Source organism: Chiloscyllium punctatum, chromosome 34 (assembly GCF_047496795.1).
Source record: "Chiloscyllium punctatum isolate Juve2018m chromosome 34, sChiPun1.3, whole genome shotgun sequence".
NCBI classification, from domain to species: Eukaryota; Metazoa; Chordata; class Chondrichthyes; order Orectolobiformes; family Hemiscylliidae; genus Chiloscyllium; species Chiloscyllium punctatum.
Window position 1 is genome coordinate 55,846,755 of NC_092772.1, and position 18,207 is coordinate 55,864,961.

The 18,207-nt window shown below is 55.7% G+C and overlaps 1 protein-coding gene across 14 annotated transcripts in view; it reads left to right on the forward strand.

Annotated features, from left to right (window-relative positions):
• LOC140458868 (ICOS ligand-like) overlaps positions 1-17,680 on the forward strand; it is a 55,477-nt gene extending 37,797 nt beyond the window's left edge. For all 14 annotated transcript variants that reach the window (XM_072553575.1, XM_072553570.1, XM_072553573.1 and 11 more), the window contains 6 exons: positions 1,860-2,210; positions 2,998-3,297; positions 6,254-6,385; positions 9,320-9,376; positions 15,410-15,466; positions 17,410-17,680. In XM_072553575.1, the coding sequence (XP_072409676.1) occupies positions 1,860-2,210; positions 2,998-3,297; positions 6,254-6,385; positions 9,320-9,376; positions 15,410-15,466; positions 17,410-17,447 (935 nt within the window). In that variant the 3' untranslated portion in view covers positions 17,448-17,680. The remainder of the gene's footprint in view (positions 1-1,859; positions 2,211-2,997; positions 3,298-6,253; positions 6,386-9,319; positions 9,377-15,409; positions 15,467-17,409) is intronic.
• The last annotated feature ends 527 nt before the right edge of the window (positions 17,681-18,207 follow it).

Below are 18,207 nucleotides of genomic sequence, written 5' to 3' on the forward strand. Positions count from 1 at the left end.
TCCAAAGATGTGTAGGTCAGGTGAATTGGCCATGCTAAATTGTCCCATAGTGTCCAGGGATGTGTAGGTTAGGGTGGATTGGCCATGCTAAATTGTCCCATAGTGCCCAGGGATGTGTAGGTTAGGGTGGATTGGCCATGCTAAATTGTCCCATAGTGTCCAGGGATGTGCAGGTTAGGGTGGATTGGCCGTGCTAAATTGTCCCATAGTGTCCAGGGATGTGCAGGTTAGGGTGGATTGGCCGTGCTAAATTGTCCCATAGTGCCCAGGGATGTGCAGGTTAGGGTGGATTGGCCATGGGAAATTGTCCCATAGTGTCCAGGGATGTGCAGGTTAGGGTGGATTGGCCATGGGAAATTGTCCCATAGTGTCCAGGGATGTGCAGGTTAGGGTGGATTGGCCATGGGAAATTGTCCCATAGTGCCCAGGGATGTGCAGGTTAGGGTGGATTGGCCGTGCTAAATTGTCCCATAGTGCCCAGGGATGTGCAGGTTAGGGTGGATTGGCCATGCTAAATTGTCCCATAGTGCCCAGGGATGTGCAGGTTAGGGTGGATTGGCCATGCTAAATTGTCCCATAGTGCCCAGGGATGTGCAGGTTAGGGTGGATTGGCCATGCTAAATTGTCCCATAGTGCCCAGGGATGTGTAGGTTAGGGTGGATTGGCCATGATAAATTGTCCAATTGTCAGAGGGAAATGGGTCTGGGTGGGTTACTCTTCGGAGGGTTGGTATGGACTTGTTGGGCCAAAGGGCCTGTTTCAACACTGTAGGGAATCTAAAAAAAAAAGACCCTTCGGTCCAACCCGTCCATGCTGACCCAGATATCCCAACCCAATCTAGTCCCACCTGCCAGCACCCGGCCCCTATCCCTCCAAACCCTTCCTATTCATGTACCCATCCAAATGCCTCTTAAATGCTGTAATTGTACCAGCCTCCACCACATCCTCTGGCAGCTCATTCCATACACGTACCACCCTCTGGGTGAAAAGATTGCCCCTTAGGTCTCTTTTATATCTTTCCCCTCTCACCCTAAACCTCTGCCATTTCGTTGTGGACTCCCCCACTCCAGGGAAAACAGCCCCAGCCTGTTCAGCCTCTCCCTGTAGCTCAGATCCTCCAACCCTGGCAACATCCTTGTAAATCTTTTCTGAACCCTTTCAAGTTTCACAACATCTTTCCGATAGGAAGGAGAGAGGATGGGAGGATGGGAGCGATTGGACAGGGTGAGACCACCTCTTGGGGTATTGTGTGTGCAGGTTGGATGAGGTCTCTGTGTCTGAGGAAGGGTCGTTCTGGAGATGGAGGGAGTGCAGTGAGGCTTTCCCAAACTGATTCCCAGGATGGCAGCACTGACGTACGGAGAGAGAGAGAGACTGGATCTAATTCGGATTATATCCACTGGGAGTTTAGATGAACAAGGCGGGGAGTCTGACAGAAACCTGTAAACCTCTAACCGGGTTAGACGGGGTAAACACAGGAGGGATATTCCCAGTGACCAGGGGAAGGCCCGACCGGGGTGGGGGAGGGGTGGGGAAGGGGTGGGGTCACAGTCGGAGGGTATGGGGTGGGACCGAGAAATGTCTTCACCCAGGGAGTGGGGAGGCTGTGGGATTCTCTGACACAGGAAACGGCCGAGGTTAAAACATTGATTTCGAGAAGGGGTTGCATCGTCATTTCGGGGTGAAAGGGATCGAAGGGGAGAGCGCGGGACCAGGGGTCGGAGTTGGACTGGGTCATAGTGAATGGCGTAGCAGGTTGGAGGGGCCGAGTGGCCCTTCTCTGCGTTTCGAGGGGGGGGGGGGTACCCCCGTGGTCACACCAGGTATTTTCTGACTGCTCTCTGTCCCCACTTCTGTAGGCACAGTGACGCCCTCTGTCTTGGGGATGGTGGGTGAGCAGGTGACCCTGCCTTGTCACTATGAAGTGGACGGGTCTTGGGGTGTGTCTGATCTGAGGCTCCTGTGGCAAACAGAGAACAATCAGGTGGTCCACGCACAGTACGGGCGAACAGAGGCCAACTGGGTCCAGGAGAGTAGGTACAGGAACCGGACCAGCCTGGCGGTTACACAGTTCAGACACGGAGACCTCTCACTCCAGCTGCAGCCAGTCGTTCCCACCGATGGAGGAGGGTACCAGTGTATCGTCCTGAAACAGGGTCCCCAAGGCTTCCGCAAGGTCAAATCTACTCACGTCCAACTCACCACAGCAGGTAAGAGGCACACTCAGACTGCCACTTCCACACGTCACCGCACGGTCCCCCTTCCGTGACTGCTCCCTCCTCCGCGACACGTTCAAACTCAGATACCACCTCGAACACTCGACACCAGCATCTCTGACGAACAGCATTCCACTACTGGCCCTCCCCAACAGTGCGGCGCTCCCTCAGCACTCACCCTCCGACAGTGCAGCACTCCCTCAGCACTGACCCTCCGACAGTGCGGCGCTCCCTCAGCGCTGACCCTCCGACAGTGCGGCGCTCCCTCAGCACTCACCCTCCGACAGTGCAGCACTCCCTCAGCACTGACCCTCCGACAGTGCGGCGCTCCCTCAGCGCTGACCCTCCGACAGTGCGGCGCTCCCTCAGCGCTGACCCTCCGACAGTGCGGCGCTCCCTCAGCACTGACCCTCCAACAGTGCAGCACTGACCCTCTGACAGTGCAGCACTCCCTCAGCACTGACCCTCTGACAGTGCAGCACTCCCTCAGCACTGACCCTCTGACAGTGCAGCACTCCCTCAGCACTGACCCTCCGACAGTGCGGCACTCCCTCAGCACTGACCCTCCGACAGTGCGGCACTCCCTCAGCACTGACCCTCTGACAGTGCCCACTCCCTCAGCACTGACCCTCCGACAGTGCCCACTCCCTCAGCACCGACCCTCCGACAGTGCGGCACTCCCTCAGCACTGACCCTCCGACAGTGCGGCACTCCCTCAGCACTGACCCTGTGAGTGTGCTGTTCTTGCCTTGCGTTAACCCTGTCTCCTGTCTTCCTTTAGCCAATTACAGTGTGCCAGTGATATCTGAGGCGGGGCCGGGGGAATTCCGAGTGGGAGAGGAGGTGAACCTCACCTGCAGCTCCTCGGGTGGTTACCCCGAGCCCGATGTGTATTGGATTGGCCGGGATGGGCATCTCCTTCCTGAGCACCGGCATGTGCAGACAATCTCATCCGACCCGGGCAGTGGGCTCTGCCAAGTCACCAGCCTCTTACGGGTCACAGCCAATGGGAACGTCAGCCTCCGCTGCGTCGTCATCAACAGGAGCACAGGCGACAGGAAGATCTCGGCGCCGTGGAAATGTAATTTTGCAGCAGGCGTTTGCTCGGGTCGTCGCTGAGGTGGCTCCCGTTTCCAATGCCATCCTGTCTCCCATCAACCCCCACCCTGGACCCTCTCCCCCTGCACCCACATCCCCCCCCCCCCACCCCCCCCCACCCCCCCCCACCCCCCCCACCCATTCCTCTCCCACCCTGGCCTCCCTTCGCTCCCAGTACATTCACACCACCCCCACCCCAGGTCAAAACTTCGGTCATCGCTGGTTTCAAATTCCCCCCTCCCCTTCCCCCACCAAACCTCTACCCAGGAGCTCAATATGCCGCCCACACCCCCCCCACCGAACTGTCAACACCTCCCCACACCCATCGCCGGGGAGGGTAGTGCTGCACCAGGAGGGTGGACGGGGGAGGGGAACCTTCCAAAAGGCCGTGCACCATCATTGTAGGTTCCACATGGTCGAGGGGGGGGGGGGGGGGGCAGTGGAGATTTCAGGTAGCGTGGCTGGTATGGACAGCATGGGCCAAATGGCCTCTTCTGTATCATATGGTTCTATCAATCCCCCTCCCTATCTCTGTAACCCCCTCCAGCCCCTACACCCCTCCCTATCTCTGTAACCCCCTCCAGCCCCTACACCCCCTCCCTATCCCTGTACCCCCCTCCAGCCCTACACCCCCTCCCAATCTCTGTAAACCCCCTCCAGCCCGTGAACCCCCTCCCTATCTCTGTAACCCCCTCCAGTCCCTACACCCCCTCCCTATCTCTGTAACCCCCTCCAGACCCTACATCCCTCCCTATCTCTGTAACCCCCTCCAGCCCCTACAACCCCCTCCCTATCTCTGTAACGCCCTCCAGCCCCTACACCCCCTCCCTATCTCTGTAACCCCCTCCAGCCCCTACACCCCCTCCCTATCTCTGTAACCCCCTCCAGTCCCTATACCCCCTCCCTATCTCTGTAACCCCCTCCAGCCCCTACACCCCCTCCCTATCTCTGTAACCCCCTCCAGCCCCTATACCCCCTCCCTATCTCTGTAACCCTCTCCAGCCCCTACACCCCCTCCCTATCTCTGTAACCCCCTCCAGCCCCTACAACCCCTCCCTATCTCTGTAACCCCCCTCCAGCCCCTACACCCCCTCCCTATCTCTGTAACCCCCTCCAGCCCCTACACCCCCCTCCCTATCCCTGTAACCCCCTCCAGCCCCTACACCCCCTCCCTATCCCTGTAACCCCCTCCAGCCCCTAAACCCCCTCCCTATCTCTGTAACCCCCTCCAGCCCCTACACCCCCCTCCCTATCTCTGTAACCCTCTCCAGCCCCTACACCCCCTCCCTATCTCTGTAACCCCCTCCAGCCCCTACACCCCCCTCCCTATCTCTGTAACCCCCTCCAGCCCCTACAACCCCTCCCTATCTCTGTAACCCCCTCCAGCCCCTACACCCCCTCCCTATCTCTGTAACCCCCTCCAGCCCCTACACCCCCTCCCTATCTCTGTGACACCCTCCAGCCCCTACACCCCCTCCCTATCTCTGTAACCCCCTCCAGCCCCTACAACCCCTCCCTATCTCTGTAACCCCCTCCAGCCTCTACACCCCCTCCCTATCTCTGTAACCCCCTCCAGCCCCTACACCCCCTCCCTATCTCTGTAACCCCCTCCAGACCCTACACCCCCTCCCTATCTCTGTAACCCCCTCCAGCCCCTCCACCCCCTCCCTATCTCTGTAACCGCCCTCCAGCCCCTACACTCCCTCCCTATCTCTGTAACCCCCTCCAGCCCCTACACCCCCTCCCTATCTCTGTAACCCCCTCCAGCCCCTACACCCCCTCCCTATCTCTGTAACCCCCTCCAGCCCCTACACCCCCTCCGTATCTCTGTAACCCCCTCCAGCCCCTACACCCCCTCCCTATCTCTGTAACCCCCTCCAGCCCCTACACCCCCCTCCCTATCCCTGTAACCCCCTCCAGCCCCGACAACCCCTCCCTATCTCTGTAACCCCCTCCAGCCTCTACACCCCCTCCCTATCTCTGTAAACCCCCTCCAGCCCCTACACCCCCTCCCTATCTCTGTAACCCCCTCCAGCCCCTACACCCCCCTCCCTATCTCTGTAACCCCCTCCAGCCCCTACACCCCCTCCCTATCTCTGTAACCCCCTCCAGCCCCTACACCCCCTCCCTATCCCTGTAACCCCCTCCAGCCCCTACACCCCCTCCCTATCTCTGTAACCCCCTCCAGCCCCTACACCCCCTCCCTATCTCTGTAACCCCCTCCAGCCCCTACACCCCCTCCCTATCTCTGTAACTCCCTCCAGCCCCTACACCCCCTCCCTATCCCTGTAACCCCCTCCAGCCCCTACACCCCCTCCCTATCTCTGTAACCCCCTCCAGCCCCTACACCCCCTCCAGCCCCTCCACCCCCTCCCTATCTCTGTAACCCCTTCCAGCCCCTACACCCCCTCCCTATCTCTGTAACCCCCTCCAGCCCCTACACCCCCTCCCTATCTCTGTAACCCCCTCCAGCCCCTACACCCCCTCCCTATCTCTGTAACCCCCTCCAGCCCCTACACCCCCTCCCTATCTCTGTAACCCCCTCCAGCCCCTACACCCCCTCCCTATCCCTGTAACCCCCCCTCCCCTCCTGACCTTTTGAGTATCCCCCAATTCCCATCGCCCTTCCAGTGGGGGGGGGGGGCAGAGGCGTGTGTCCATGCCTTCAGATGCCAGGGGCCACTCCTGAGGTCCGGAATTCCCTCTCTGAGCCCCTCCCTCTCTGCTCCCTTGGAGGGTGGGCCGGGTGTGGAAGCTCCCTCTGGGATCCGAGCCGTTCTCCCTGTCCCCCGGAGACGCTTCCTGTCGGATCTCGATCGGATGGGGGCTCGCGTGATGAGTCTGGGAAAAGTTTCAGTTTTGCCGAAGGCGCGAGAGGAATAAAAAACAGTGCTGGTGTCATGTGTCTGAGCGCGTGTCTGGGATTTATTTCAATGCAGTTTCGATGAATTCCGTCCCTCCTCGTGGTATCTCCACGGTAACGATCGCGGCAGTGATCATTGGATTATTCGGTGTCTTGACTTTGGGGTCCGTAATCTATCTGAGGAAGCGGTCACACCATAATTACAGAGGTACGTACCCACTCAGCAGTGTTCGGGTGGGGAAGGGAGCCCGTGATTCCACAAGCATCATCTCGCTTCCATTTGGGCCCTTGGGGAATTGGGGTAGCAGCAGGCCATTCAGCCCAGCTTCACCGAGACGCTCCAGGGAAAACAGCCCCAGCCTGTTCAGCCTCTCCCTGTAGCTCAAACCCTCCAATCCTGGCAACATCCTTGTAAATCTTTTCTGAACCCTTTCAAGTTTCACAACATCTTTCCGATAGGAAGGAGACCAGAATTGCACACAATATTCCAACAGTGGCCTAACCAATGTCCTGTACAGCCGCAACATGACCTCCCAACTCCTGTACTCAATACTCTGACCAATAAAGAAAAGCATACCAAACGCTGCCTTCACTATCCTATCTACCTGCGACTCCACTTTCAAGGAGCTATGAACCTGCACTCCAAGGTCTCTTTGTTCAGCAACACTCCCCAGGACCTTACCATTAAGTGTATAAGTCCTGCTAAGATTTGCTTTCCCAAAATGCAGCACCTCACATTTATCTGAATTAAACTCCATCCGCCACTTCTCATGTCAACTGGGATAGGTTTTCCTCATCCCTCTACAATGCCCACCTTGAAATCATTCTCTTCCTCCCCCACATTCCTGAAGAAGGGCTGATGCCCGAAAACGTCGATTTTTCCTGCTCCTTGGCTGCGGCCTGACCTGCTGCACTTTTCTAGCACCGCACCTTTTCTCTCAGAGCTGATGGACCCAGGTATTGCTCCTCAGTTTGTTCTGGGATGACCTCTTCCTGTTCCTCCCAGTGTTGTGGACCAGGCCCAATCACCGGGCCTCAAAATATTTTACGAAGGGCGCTCTGCTCTTTTCTTATTGTAACGGTCGTTCGTGAGGTGGCTATTCTGGGTGTGATGCAGCTGGGCCAAACCACTCAGCATCGAACAAAAAACAAATTATTTAAACCCTACTTTTGAAACGCAAACAACCGAAAACCGAATTTAGAATAACTGTTGGAAAAGTGAACTGACCTGACCCAGTAACTATTACGAATGAATTGTTCCAGTCACCTCCTGTCAACACAGCCCTTGACAAAAAGGTCAATCGAAACACACATTTTCAAAGAGCAGGAGGGAACAACATCCAGAGAGGGACTTCAGAGGGTCAGAGGGATCCCGATGTTTCAAACCCTGTGCTGGACTCTCACATCTTGTGACTGCAGCAGCTCAACACAAACAGAACAGCTGAGCTGGGGAGAACCGGCCTCCTTCTTAAACCCGACTCCTCACAGCTTCGGCCTTTACGGCCTCTCTTGAAAGGAAAGTACGAAGAGAAAATAAACATCTTCCAGTGGCAGCGCTCATGTCCCCCTGTTTCCAGTCTCGCGCGCGGGGATAAGAGCACACTTCCTGTCCGGGTCCCCGGGGCAACGGGAGCCTCTGCCGTGTTTGTGATTGAGAGCTCACCTCAGAAACGGTCATGATTTGGAGATGCCGGTGTTGGACTGGGGTGGACCAAGTTAAAAATCAGCCAACACCAGGTTAGAGTCCAACAGGTTTCATTGGAAGCACAGTAGGTTTCGGAGAGTCACTCCTCCTATCACCTGATGAAGGAGCAGTGCTCTGAAAGCTAGTGCTTCCAAATAAACCTGTTGGACTATAACCTGGTGTTGGGTGATTTTTAACTCAGAACCAGTGTCTGATTGGCCCTCATCGATGGCCTTTGGGGAAAGCTATCTGCTCCCTTTGTCCTTCCAGACGAAAAACTTTCAGTGTCACTGGGTCAAAGTCCTGGCAATCCTTCTCTAACACCCTCATGGGTTTGGAAGGTGCTGCCTGAGGGTCTTTGGTGAGTTCCTGCAGTGGGTCTTATAGATGGTACACACTGCTGTTACTGAGGGTCGGTGGGGGGAGGGAGGGGTTGGTACACACTGCTGTTACTGAGCGTCGGTGGGGGGAGGGAGGGGTTGGTACACACTGCTGTGACTGAGGGTCGGTGGGGGGAGGGAGGGGACGGTACACACTGCTGTTACTGAGGGTCGGTGGGGGAGGGAGGGGATGGTACACACTGCTGTGACTGAGGGTCGGTGGGGGGAGGGAGGGGACGGTACACACTGCTGTGACTGAGGGTCGGTGGGGGAGGGAGGGGATGGTACACACTGCTGTTACTGAGGGTCGGTGGGGGAGGGAGGGGATGGTACACACTGCTGTGACTGAGGGTCGGTGGGGGGAGGGAGGGGACGGTACACACTGCTGTTACTGAGGGTCGGTGGGGGAGGGAGGGGACGGTACACACTGCTGTTACTGAGTGTCGGTGGGGGGGGGAGGGGACGGTACACACTGCTGTTACTGAGGGTCGGTGGGGGGAGGGAGGGGACGGTACACACTGCTGTTACTGAGGGTCGGTGGGGGAGGGAGGGGACGGTACACACTGCTGTTACTGAGCGTCGGTGGGGGGAGGGAGGAGATGGTACACACTGCTGTTACTGAGTGTGGGGGGAGGGAGGGGATGGTACACACTGCTGTTACTGAGGGTCGGTGGGGGAGGGGATGGTACACACTGCTGTTACTGAGTGTCGGTGGGCGGGGGGAGGGGATGGTACACACTGCTGTTACTGAGTGTCGGTGGGGGGGAGGGAGGGGATGTTTGTGGGTGTGGGGCCAATCCAGCGGGGGGCTGCTCTGTCCCTGGATGGTGTCCAGCTTCTCGAGTGTTGTTGGAGCTGCCCCCATCCAGGGGCAAGTGGGGAGTATTCCCTCACCCTCCTGCCTTGGGCCTTGTTGATGGTGGGACAGGCTTTGGGGGGAGTCAGGAGGGGAGTTACTCACTGCAGGATTCCCAGCCTCTGACCTGCTCTCGTACTGAGGTGACGATCGGACGTGTTTGTTGTCGAGTTTTGCACTTCCTTGTCTGAAGTGGGTGTGTGTGTTTCTTGTCGTTTGCAGTAGCCAGAATCTCTGATGAGTTCCGCGATCCCAGCTTCCCAGTCACCATGTCCAACGGTAAGCCACAGCTGGAGATGCTTTCGGGTTTGCGTCGTGTTTGTTGTGTTTTGAGATCCACGGAGATTTATCCATGAACTCGGATCAAATAGCTGTCACCACCAGCTGACGGCCAATTATCAATAAGGCTCACACTGTCCTGGTTTTCATTCGTTGAAGATCAGAACACAAGGGAGTTGTATTTATTTATTCATGGGAGTCTCTGGCTAGGCCCAGTATTTTTTACCCAGAGGGCAGTTCAGAGTCAGCCATATTGCTGTGGGTCTGGAGTCATGTGTAGGCCTCAGACCAGGTAAAGATGGCAGTTTCCTTCCCTGAAGGACATCAATGATTAGATTAGATAACTTACAGTGTGGAAACAGGCCCTTCGGCCCAACAAGTCCACACCGACCCTCTGAAGAGCAACCCACCCAGACCCATTCCCCTTTATTTACCCCTTCACCTAACACTACGGGCAATTTAGCATGGCCAATCCACCCTAACCTACACATCCCTGAGCACTATGGGACAATTTAGCATGGCCAATCCACCCTAACCTGCACATCCCTGGGCACTATGGGACAATTTAGCATGGCCAATCCACCCTAACCTGCACATCCCTGGGCACTATGGGACAATTTAGCATGGCCAATCCACCCTAACCTACACATCCCTGGGCACTATGGGAAAATTTAGCATGGCCAATCCACCCTAACCTGCACATCCCTGGGCACTATGGGACAATTTAGCATTGCCAATCCACCCTAACCTACACATTCCTGGGCACTATGGGACAATTTAGCATGGCCAATCCACCCTAACCTGCACATCCCTGGACACTATGGGACAATTTCCCATGGCCAATCCACCCGAACCTGCACATCCCTGGGCACTATGGGACAATTTAGCATGGCCAATCCACCCTAACCTGCACATCCCTGGGCACTATGGGACAATTTAGCATGGCCAATCCACCCTAACCTGCACATCCCTGGGCACTATGGGACAATTTAGCATGGCCAATCCACCCTAACCTGCACATCCCTGGACACTATGGGACAATTTAGCATGGCCAATCCACCCTAACCTGCACATCCCTGGACACTATGGGACAATTTAGCATGGCCAATTCACCTGACCTGCACATCTTTGGACTGTGGGAGGAAACCGGAGCACCCGGAGGAAACCCACGCAGACACGGGGAGAATGTACAAACTCCACACAGTCAGTTGCCTGAGGCGGGAATCGAACCGGGGTCTCTGGCGCTGTGAGGCAGCAGTGCTAACCACTGTGCCACCGTGCTGATACGGATGGAGTTTTCTGACAATCAGCAGTGGATTCACCGTCATCAGTCGACTCTTCAATCTAGATTTTTTTAAAAATTGAATTCCAATTCCACCATTTGCCGTGGCAAGACTTGAACCTGGGTCCCGGGAACATCCCTGGGTCTCTGGAATAACAGTCCAGAGGTAATGCAATGGCGTTCCATTGCCTCTCCTTGGACATTGTGCTCCAGTTGTACGGATCCCTGGTTAGATAGAGTCCTACGGCTGACCCTTTGGCCCAACCAGCTCATACCGACCATAACCCCCAAACTAAACTAGTCCCATTTACCTGCATTTGGCCCATATCCCTTTTCTGTTCATGCCCTTATCCAAATGTCTTTTAAATCCCCCACTCCCTCAGGAAGGTCATTCCACTCGCGAACCACCCTCTGTGTAAAAAGGTTGCCCCTCAGATCCCTTTAAAATCCTTCCCCCACTCCCCTTAAAAAATATGCCTCCTGGTTTTGAACTTCCCCAGTCGAGGGAGCCATTCACCTTGTCGCTCCCCCTCGTGATTTTATAAAAATCCGTTAGGTCGCCCATCAGCCTCGTACGATCCAATGAAAACAGCCCCAGCCTATCCAACTTCTCCTTATAACTCCAACCCTGTAATCCTGGCCATATCCTGGTAAATCCCTTCGGAACCCTCTCCAGTTTAATAACATCCTTCCTATAATGGGCTGACCAGAACTGGACACAGTATTCCGGAAGGGGCCTCACCAATGTCCTGTACAACCTCAACGTGACGTCCTACCTCCTACACTCAAAGGGCTGAGCAATGAGGTTAAGTGAATGCCTTCTTAACCATTCTATTTATTTGTGAGGAATGAGATGCTGGGACTAGAGAGATTTGCGTCACGGGTAGACAGGGTGGCTTAAGGGGCAACTTTTCCACCCAGAGGGTGGTACGTGTATGGAATGAGCTGCCAGAGGATGTGGTGGAGGCTGGTACAATTACAGCATTTAAGAGGCATTTGGATGGGTATATGAATAGGAAGGGTTTGGAGGGATATGGGCCGGGTGCTGGCAGGTGGGACTAGATTGGGTTGGGATATCTGGATCAGCATGGACGGGTTGGACCGAAGGGTCTGTTTCCGTGCTGTACATTTCTATGACCCAAAGAAGGCATTTAGCATGATTGCCTTCATTGATCAGACCTTTGAGTGTAGGAGTTGGGATGTCACGTTGGAAACTGGTTAGGCCTCTGTCGGAATACTGTGTCCAGTTCTGGTTGCTCTGTTATCAGAAGGATATGACTGAACTGGGACATTTTTAACCGGAGCTTAGGAGGTAGACCTTATGAAGATTTATAGGATCGTGATGGGTATAGATAAAACAGACAAGAGCCTTTTCCCGAGAGTGGGGGAGTTCAAGACCAGGGGGCATGTTTTTAAGATGAGAGCAGAGAGATTGAACAAAGACATGAGGGAAAACCCTTTTACACAAGAATGTGGTTTGTGCGACCTCCCTGAAGGTTTGGGAACAGTTACAACATTTAAAAGACGTTTGGATAAGGATGTGAGCAGGAAAAGGTTGGAGGGAGATGGGCCAGGAGCAGGGCAGGGGGGGACTGGTTTAGTTTGGGATTAGGGTCGGAGTGGACTGGTTGGGCCAAAGGGTCTGTTTCCCTGCTGTAGGACTCAATGTAACTTCAGTTTAACTCTGAATGAGATGCTGAGAGACCATTTGGTCAGTGGGGTTAATGATGTAACCAGGCAAAAGCACCAATGAGCTGAAGACCAACTCGACCTCACATAGACGCTCCAATTGGCTTTGGCAACGAGCTGACTCCCACTGCAGATCCACCATCAGGGAAACCTCCACTGGGAGAGTCTGTCATGGTTTTAAATTTTCCGTACCCCCTTCCGGTCACTGCTGACAATATCAGACTTTGGACGCAAGAAGGTAGGGTCCTGGTAAAACTGAAACAGTTGGTGGGGATGGGGGGATCCAAAGGGTCATCACAACCAGGACTGAAACCTTTCCGCACCCGGAGAGACCAGGTGGCAATGGGTGGGGGGGGGCGCAATATCATTGTGGGGCGCGAGGGTGATCGTCTGGATCTACGGTCATTGTCACACACTGGCTCAACTCCACCAGGGTCGTCCGGGGCTCACCAAAACAAAGATGGCGGTGAGATGTTACTTTCTGGTGGCCAGGATTGGCTGCCCAGTCCTTTTGTGGTTCAGTGTTATAAAACAGAGAGCATTCCAGCGCAGGACAGGCCCTTCGGCCCTCGAAGTTGCACTGTCCTGTGGAACCAATCTGAAGCCCATCTAACCCACACCATTCCATTCTCATCCATATGTTTATCCAGTGACCATTTAAATGCCCTTAATGTCGGTGAGTCTACTCCTGTTGCAGGCAGTGCGTTCCACGTCCCTACTACTCCCTGAGTAAAGAACCTCCCTCTGACATCTGTCCTATATCTATCACCCCCTCAATTTAAAGCTATGTCCCCTCGTGCTAGCCATCCCCATCCTGAGGAAAAAGCCTCTCCCTGTCCACCCTATCCAACCCTCTGATTATCTTCTATGTCTCAATTAAGTCACCCCTCAACCATCTTCTCTTTAACGAAAACAGCCTCAATTCCCTCAGCCTTTCCTTGTAAGACCTTCCCTCCAGACCAGGCAGTATCCTGGTAAATCTCCTCTGAACCCTTTCCAAAGCTTCCACATCCTTCCTATAATGTGGTGACCAGAACTGTACACAATACTCCAAGTGCGGCCGCACCAGAGTTTTGTACAGCTGTAGCATGACCTCATGGCTCCGGAACTCAATCCCTCTCCCAATAAAAACCAACACACTGTATGCCTTCTTAACAACCCTATCAACCTGGGTGGGAACATTCAGGGATCTGTGTACTTGGAAACCAAGATCTCTCTGCTCATCTACACTACCAAGAATCTTCCCATTAGCCCGGTACTCTATATTCCTGTTACTCCTTCCAAATCACCTCACACTTTTCCGCATTAAACTCTGTAGTTCTTAGTCATTGTGGATGCCCACTCAAAGTGGTTGGACATGCCAAGAGTTCATTTGGGATTTAGATGGAAAAACTGCGCGCATGTTTGCAATACATGGACTGCTGGGAGTGTTGGTCACAGACAATGCGCCATTGTTTAGCAGCAGGGTAACTGAGAGCACTCACCTTGGGAACGGTATCTGATTGGTGTTAAGGTTCATCAATGGCCACTGGGAAGGGTCATCTGCTCCCCTTGTCCTTCTGGTTGGGAACACTATCAGTGTCACTGGGTCAAAATCCTGACATTCCTTCCCTCAAAGCATCGTGGGTCTGGAAGGCGCTGTCTTTGTATCTTACAGTATGCATCTTGTAGCTGGGACACACTGCTGTTACTGAGCGTCGGTGGGGGGAGGGAGGGGATGGTACACACTGCTGTTACTGAGGGTCGGTGGGGGAGAGGGAGGGGATGGTACACACTGCTGTTACTGAGGGTCGGTGGGGGAGGGAGGGGATGGTACACACTGCTGTTACTGAGGGTCGGTGGGGGAGAGGGAGGGGATGGTACACACTGCAGTTACTGATGGTCGGTGGGGGGAGGGAGGGGATAGTACACACTGCAGTTACTGAGGGTCGGTGGGGGAGGGAGGGGATGGTACACACTGCTGTTACTGAGGGTCGGTGGGGGAGAGGGAGGGGATGGTACACACTGCTGTTACTGAGCGTCGGTGGGGGGAGGGAGGGGATGGTACACACTGCTGTTACTGAGGGTCGGTGGGGGAGAGGGAGGGGATGGTACACACTGCTGTTACTGAGGGTCGGTGGGGGGAGGGAGGGGATGGTACACACTGCTGTTACTGAGCGTCGGTGGGGGAGGGAGGGGATGGTACACACTGCTGTTACTGAGCGTCGGTGGGGGAGGGAGGGGATGGTACACACTGCTGTTACTGAGCGTCGGTGGGGGGAGGGAGGGGATGGTACACACTGCTGTTACTGAGGGTCGGTGGGGGGGATGGAGGGGATGGTACACACTGCTGTTACTGAGGGTCGGTGGGGGGAGGGAGGGGATGGTACACACTGCTGTTACTGAGGGTGGGCGGGGGGAGGGAGGGGATGGTACACACTGCTGTTACTGAGGGTCGGTGGGGGGAGGGAGGGGATGGTACACACTGCTGTTACTGAGCGTCGGTGGGGAGGGAGGGGATGGTACACACTGCTGTTACTGAGGGTCAGTGGGGGAGGGAGGGGATGGTACACACTGCTGTTACTGAGGGTCGGTGGGGGAGGGAGGGGATGGTACACACTGCTGTTACTGAGGGTCGGTGGGGGAGGGAGGGGATGGTACACACTGCTGTTACTGAGGGTCGGTGGGGGAGGGAGGGGATGGTACACACTGCTGTTACTGAGGGTCGGTGGGGGGAGGGAGGGGATGGTACACACTGCTGTTACTGAGCGTCGGTGGGGGGAGGGAGGGGATGCTTGTGGGTGTGGGGCCAATCCAGCGGGGGGCTGCTTTGTCCCTGGATGGTGTCGAGCTTCCTGAGTGTTGTTGGAGCTGCCCCCATCCAGGGGCAAGTGGGGAGTATTCCCTCACCCTCCTGCCTTGGGCCTTGTCGATGGTGGGACAGGCTTGGTGGGGGGGGAGTCAGGAGGGGAGTTACTCACTGCAGGATTCCCAGCCTCTGACCTGCTCTCGTACTGAGGTGACGATCGGACGTGTATTTGATTTGAAGTCTGACGTGGATGTGTGTCTCTTGTTGTTTGCAGTGGCTGGAAATTCCGATGTCGCTCCCGACCCCAGTCTCCTGGAGGCCTTGTCCCACGGTAAGTCACGCATGGAGACGGTTTCGGGTTTGCCCTGTGTCTGGGGAATTTGACAGGAAATCCTGGATTAGACCTTTAGCGCAGTGTCGCACGGATTGGGACTATTGCAAACTGTGTGGATGGAATTGTGAAATCAGAAAGATCTATCGATGTAGAAACAGGGAAACATCGAGGATCAGAGCAGGAGGAGGCCATTCGGCCCCATCCATCACCATCATGGCTGACCCTCCAACCCCAACAGCCTCATCCTGCTTTCTCCCTGTAACCTTTGACCCCACTCGCCCCCACGTGCTGTATCTAGTCGCCTCTTGAACGTATTCACTGTTTTGATCAGCTCCTTCCTGTGGGAATGAATCCCACAGGCTCCCCACTCTCTGGGTGAAGAAATGTCTCCTCATCTCTGTCCTAAATGGCCCACCCCGAACCCTCAGACTATGACCCCCCCCACCCCCGGATCTGGACCCACCCACCATCAGGACCCTCCTCCCTCCATCTACCCTGTCCCGTCCTGTTAGCATTTTATAAGCCTCTATGAGATCCCCTCGTCCCCCCCCCTCCTCACCCGTCTGAACTCCAGTGAAAACAATCCTAACCTGGTCAGTCTCTCTCCGTACATCAGTCCCGTCATCCCCGGAACCATCCTGGGTAAACCCTCGCTGCACTCCCTCGGGAGCAAGGGTATCCTTCCTCAGAAAAGGAGACCCAACCTGCCCACGATACTCTCGGTGGGGCCTCCCCAAGGCCCTGTATAACTGCAACAACACACCCCCTGCTGCTGGACTCGAAACCTCTCACGGTGAAGGCCAACAAACCGTTTCCCTGCTTTAGCGCCTGCTGCCCCTGCACGCCTACCTTCAGCGACTGGTGCACCCAGGTCCCTCTGCAGACTCCCCTCTCCCAATGTACACCCATTCGGCTGGTAATCTGTCTGACAAGGAAAACGAGAGTGTCAGAGGTCCTGCTCACTCTGAGAGCTGTCTCGGAGGAAACCAGACCAGAATCGAGCGTAAGAGTCGAAAAAGTGTGGTGCTCAAAAATCACGGCAGGTCAGGCAGCTTCTGAGGAGCGGGAAAATCGACATTTCAGGTCCTGATGAAGGCCTTTTTGCCCGAAATGTCAATTCTCCTGCTCCTCGGAGGTGCTGCCTGACCTGCTGCCATTTTCCAGCACCTCTGTAGAAACGCTTTCGGTGGTCACTGTCTGGAAAAAAAAATCTACTTGAATCAGAAACTCTCTGAACATTTCAGCAGTTTGCTTCTTGTTTTTTGGTACTCGCTTGCATCGTCTCCGGGTCTGTAGGGGAAGGGCTGGGAAATGGGGCGAGCGTAGCTAGGAATCAGCCATCGTGGGCCGAATGGCCTGAAGTGAATGACGACGAGTATTAGAGAGAGACTTAGACAGAGGCCACATAGGTAACATTGCCCAGGGGCGTGTACACAGTGAGATCACTGTGAACGAGATCAGCACGATTTGAAGTTAGAGAGTTCCATTGACCAGTCTGATAACAGCCAGGAGGTTGCTGTCCCTGAACCCGTTGGTGCGTGTGTTCAGGTTTCTGTATCTTCTGCCTGACGGTGGGGGGGGGGAGATTACCGTGGTGGGGAGATGATGTTGGCAGGGGCTTCCCGCGGCAGTGGGCCGTGTGAACAGAATCCACGGATGGGAGGCTGGTTTCCGCGATGGTCTGGGGTGTGCACACCACCTTCTGTAGTGTCTCACGGTCCCTGGGCAGAGCAGTTTCCACACCAGGCCGTAATGACACCTCCCCCACCCCCAACCCCCCACCTCCCCCGGACAGTACCCTCTCAGTGGGACATCTGTAGCAGTCGGTGAGGGCCCTTATGGGCAGGCCTGAGTCTCCTGAGGAAGGAGAGGCATTGCTACATCTTCTGGACCGTCACATTTACGTCGTCCATTGTAACCTCGGTCTCCCTATGTTACAGATACAGAGAAGATCGACATACAACACGATTCTGTGTGACGTTGGCGGTTGTGGTGATCTGCTGTCTGTAGGATGGAGAGTTTGGTGTCAGAACAAGGGGGAAGCCAGACAGGAACACAGAGGACAGGCACTGACCCAGTCCTCCACCATCCCACAATGCCCCCACCCCTTCCCTGTTAAGCCTAGAGCACAGGAGGATCCCACAGCCCCATCCCTGGAGGGAGCTGAGTGTCGGCTGGCGGTGGGTTGGGAAGGTGTGTTGGTGGGGGTGCCGGGGGAGGAGGGGGGGGGTGGTGGTGGAGGAAGGAGGGTGGGGGTGACTGCAAGTGAACCCGTGTAGACGCCCCTCGCCCTCCCACCCCCCCCCCCCCCACAACGAGCAAGGGGTAATTCCAGCCAGGGAGGGGGTGGGGCTGGCCTTGCAGTCTGTTAATCAGACCAGAAACACTCACTCGGTCTGAGTGTGACGCTGCCTGCAGTTGAATAGCACTTGCCACCTGGTTCCCCTAGAATGGAATGGACGATTGGGGGGATGGAGGGGGTGGTGGGGGGGGGGGGGGGGGGGGGGGGAGAGCAAGAGGGCTGGAAGTGAGGTGACGATGGAGATATTTTCCCTTTCCCAGCATCCAATTCTGGAGCCCCCTCACCTCCCACCAAAACACTATTGGGAGGAGGTCAACAAGCCAACAAGAGAGGGAGGTACAGGAGCGATGGAAGGGGGTCAGTCAGTCAGTCATGTTTCCCTCCGAGCAGGGGGAGATTGAAGGTTGGGGGGGGGGGGGGGGGGGGGGGGGGTTGG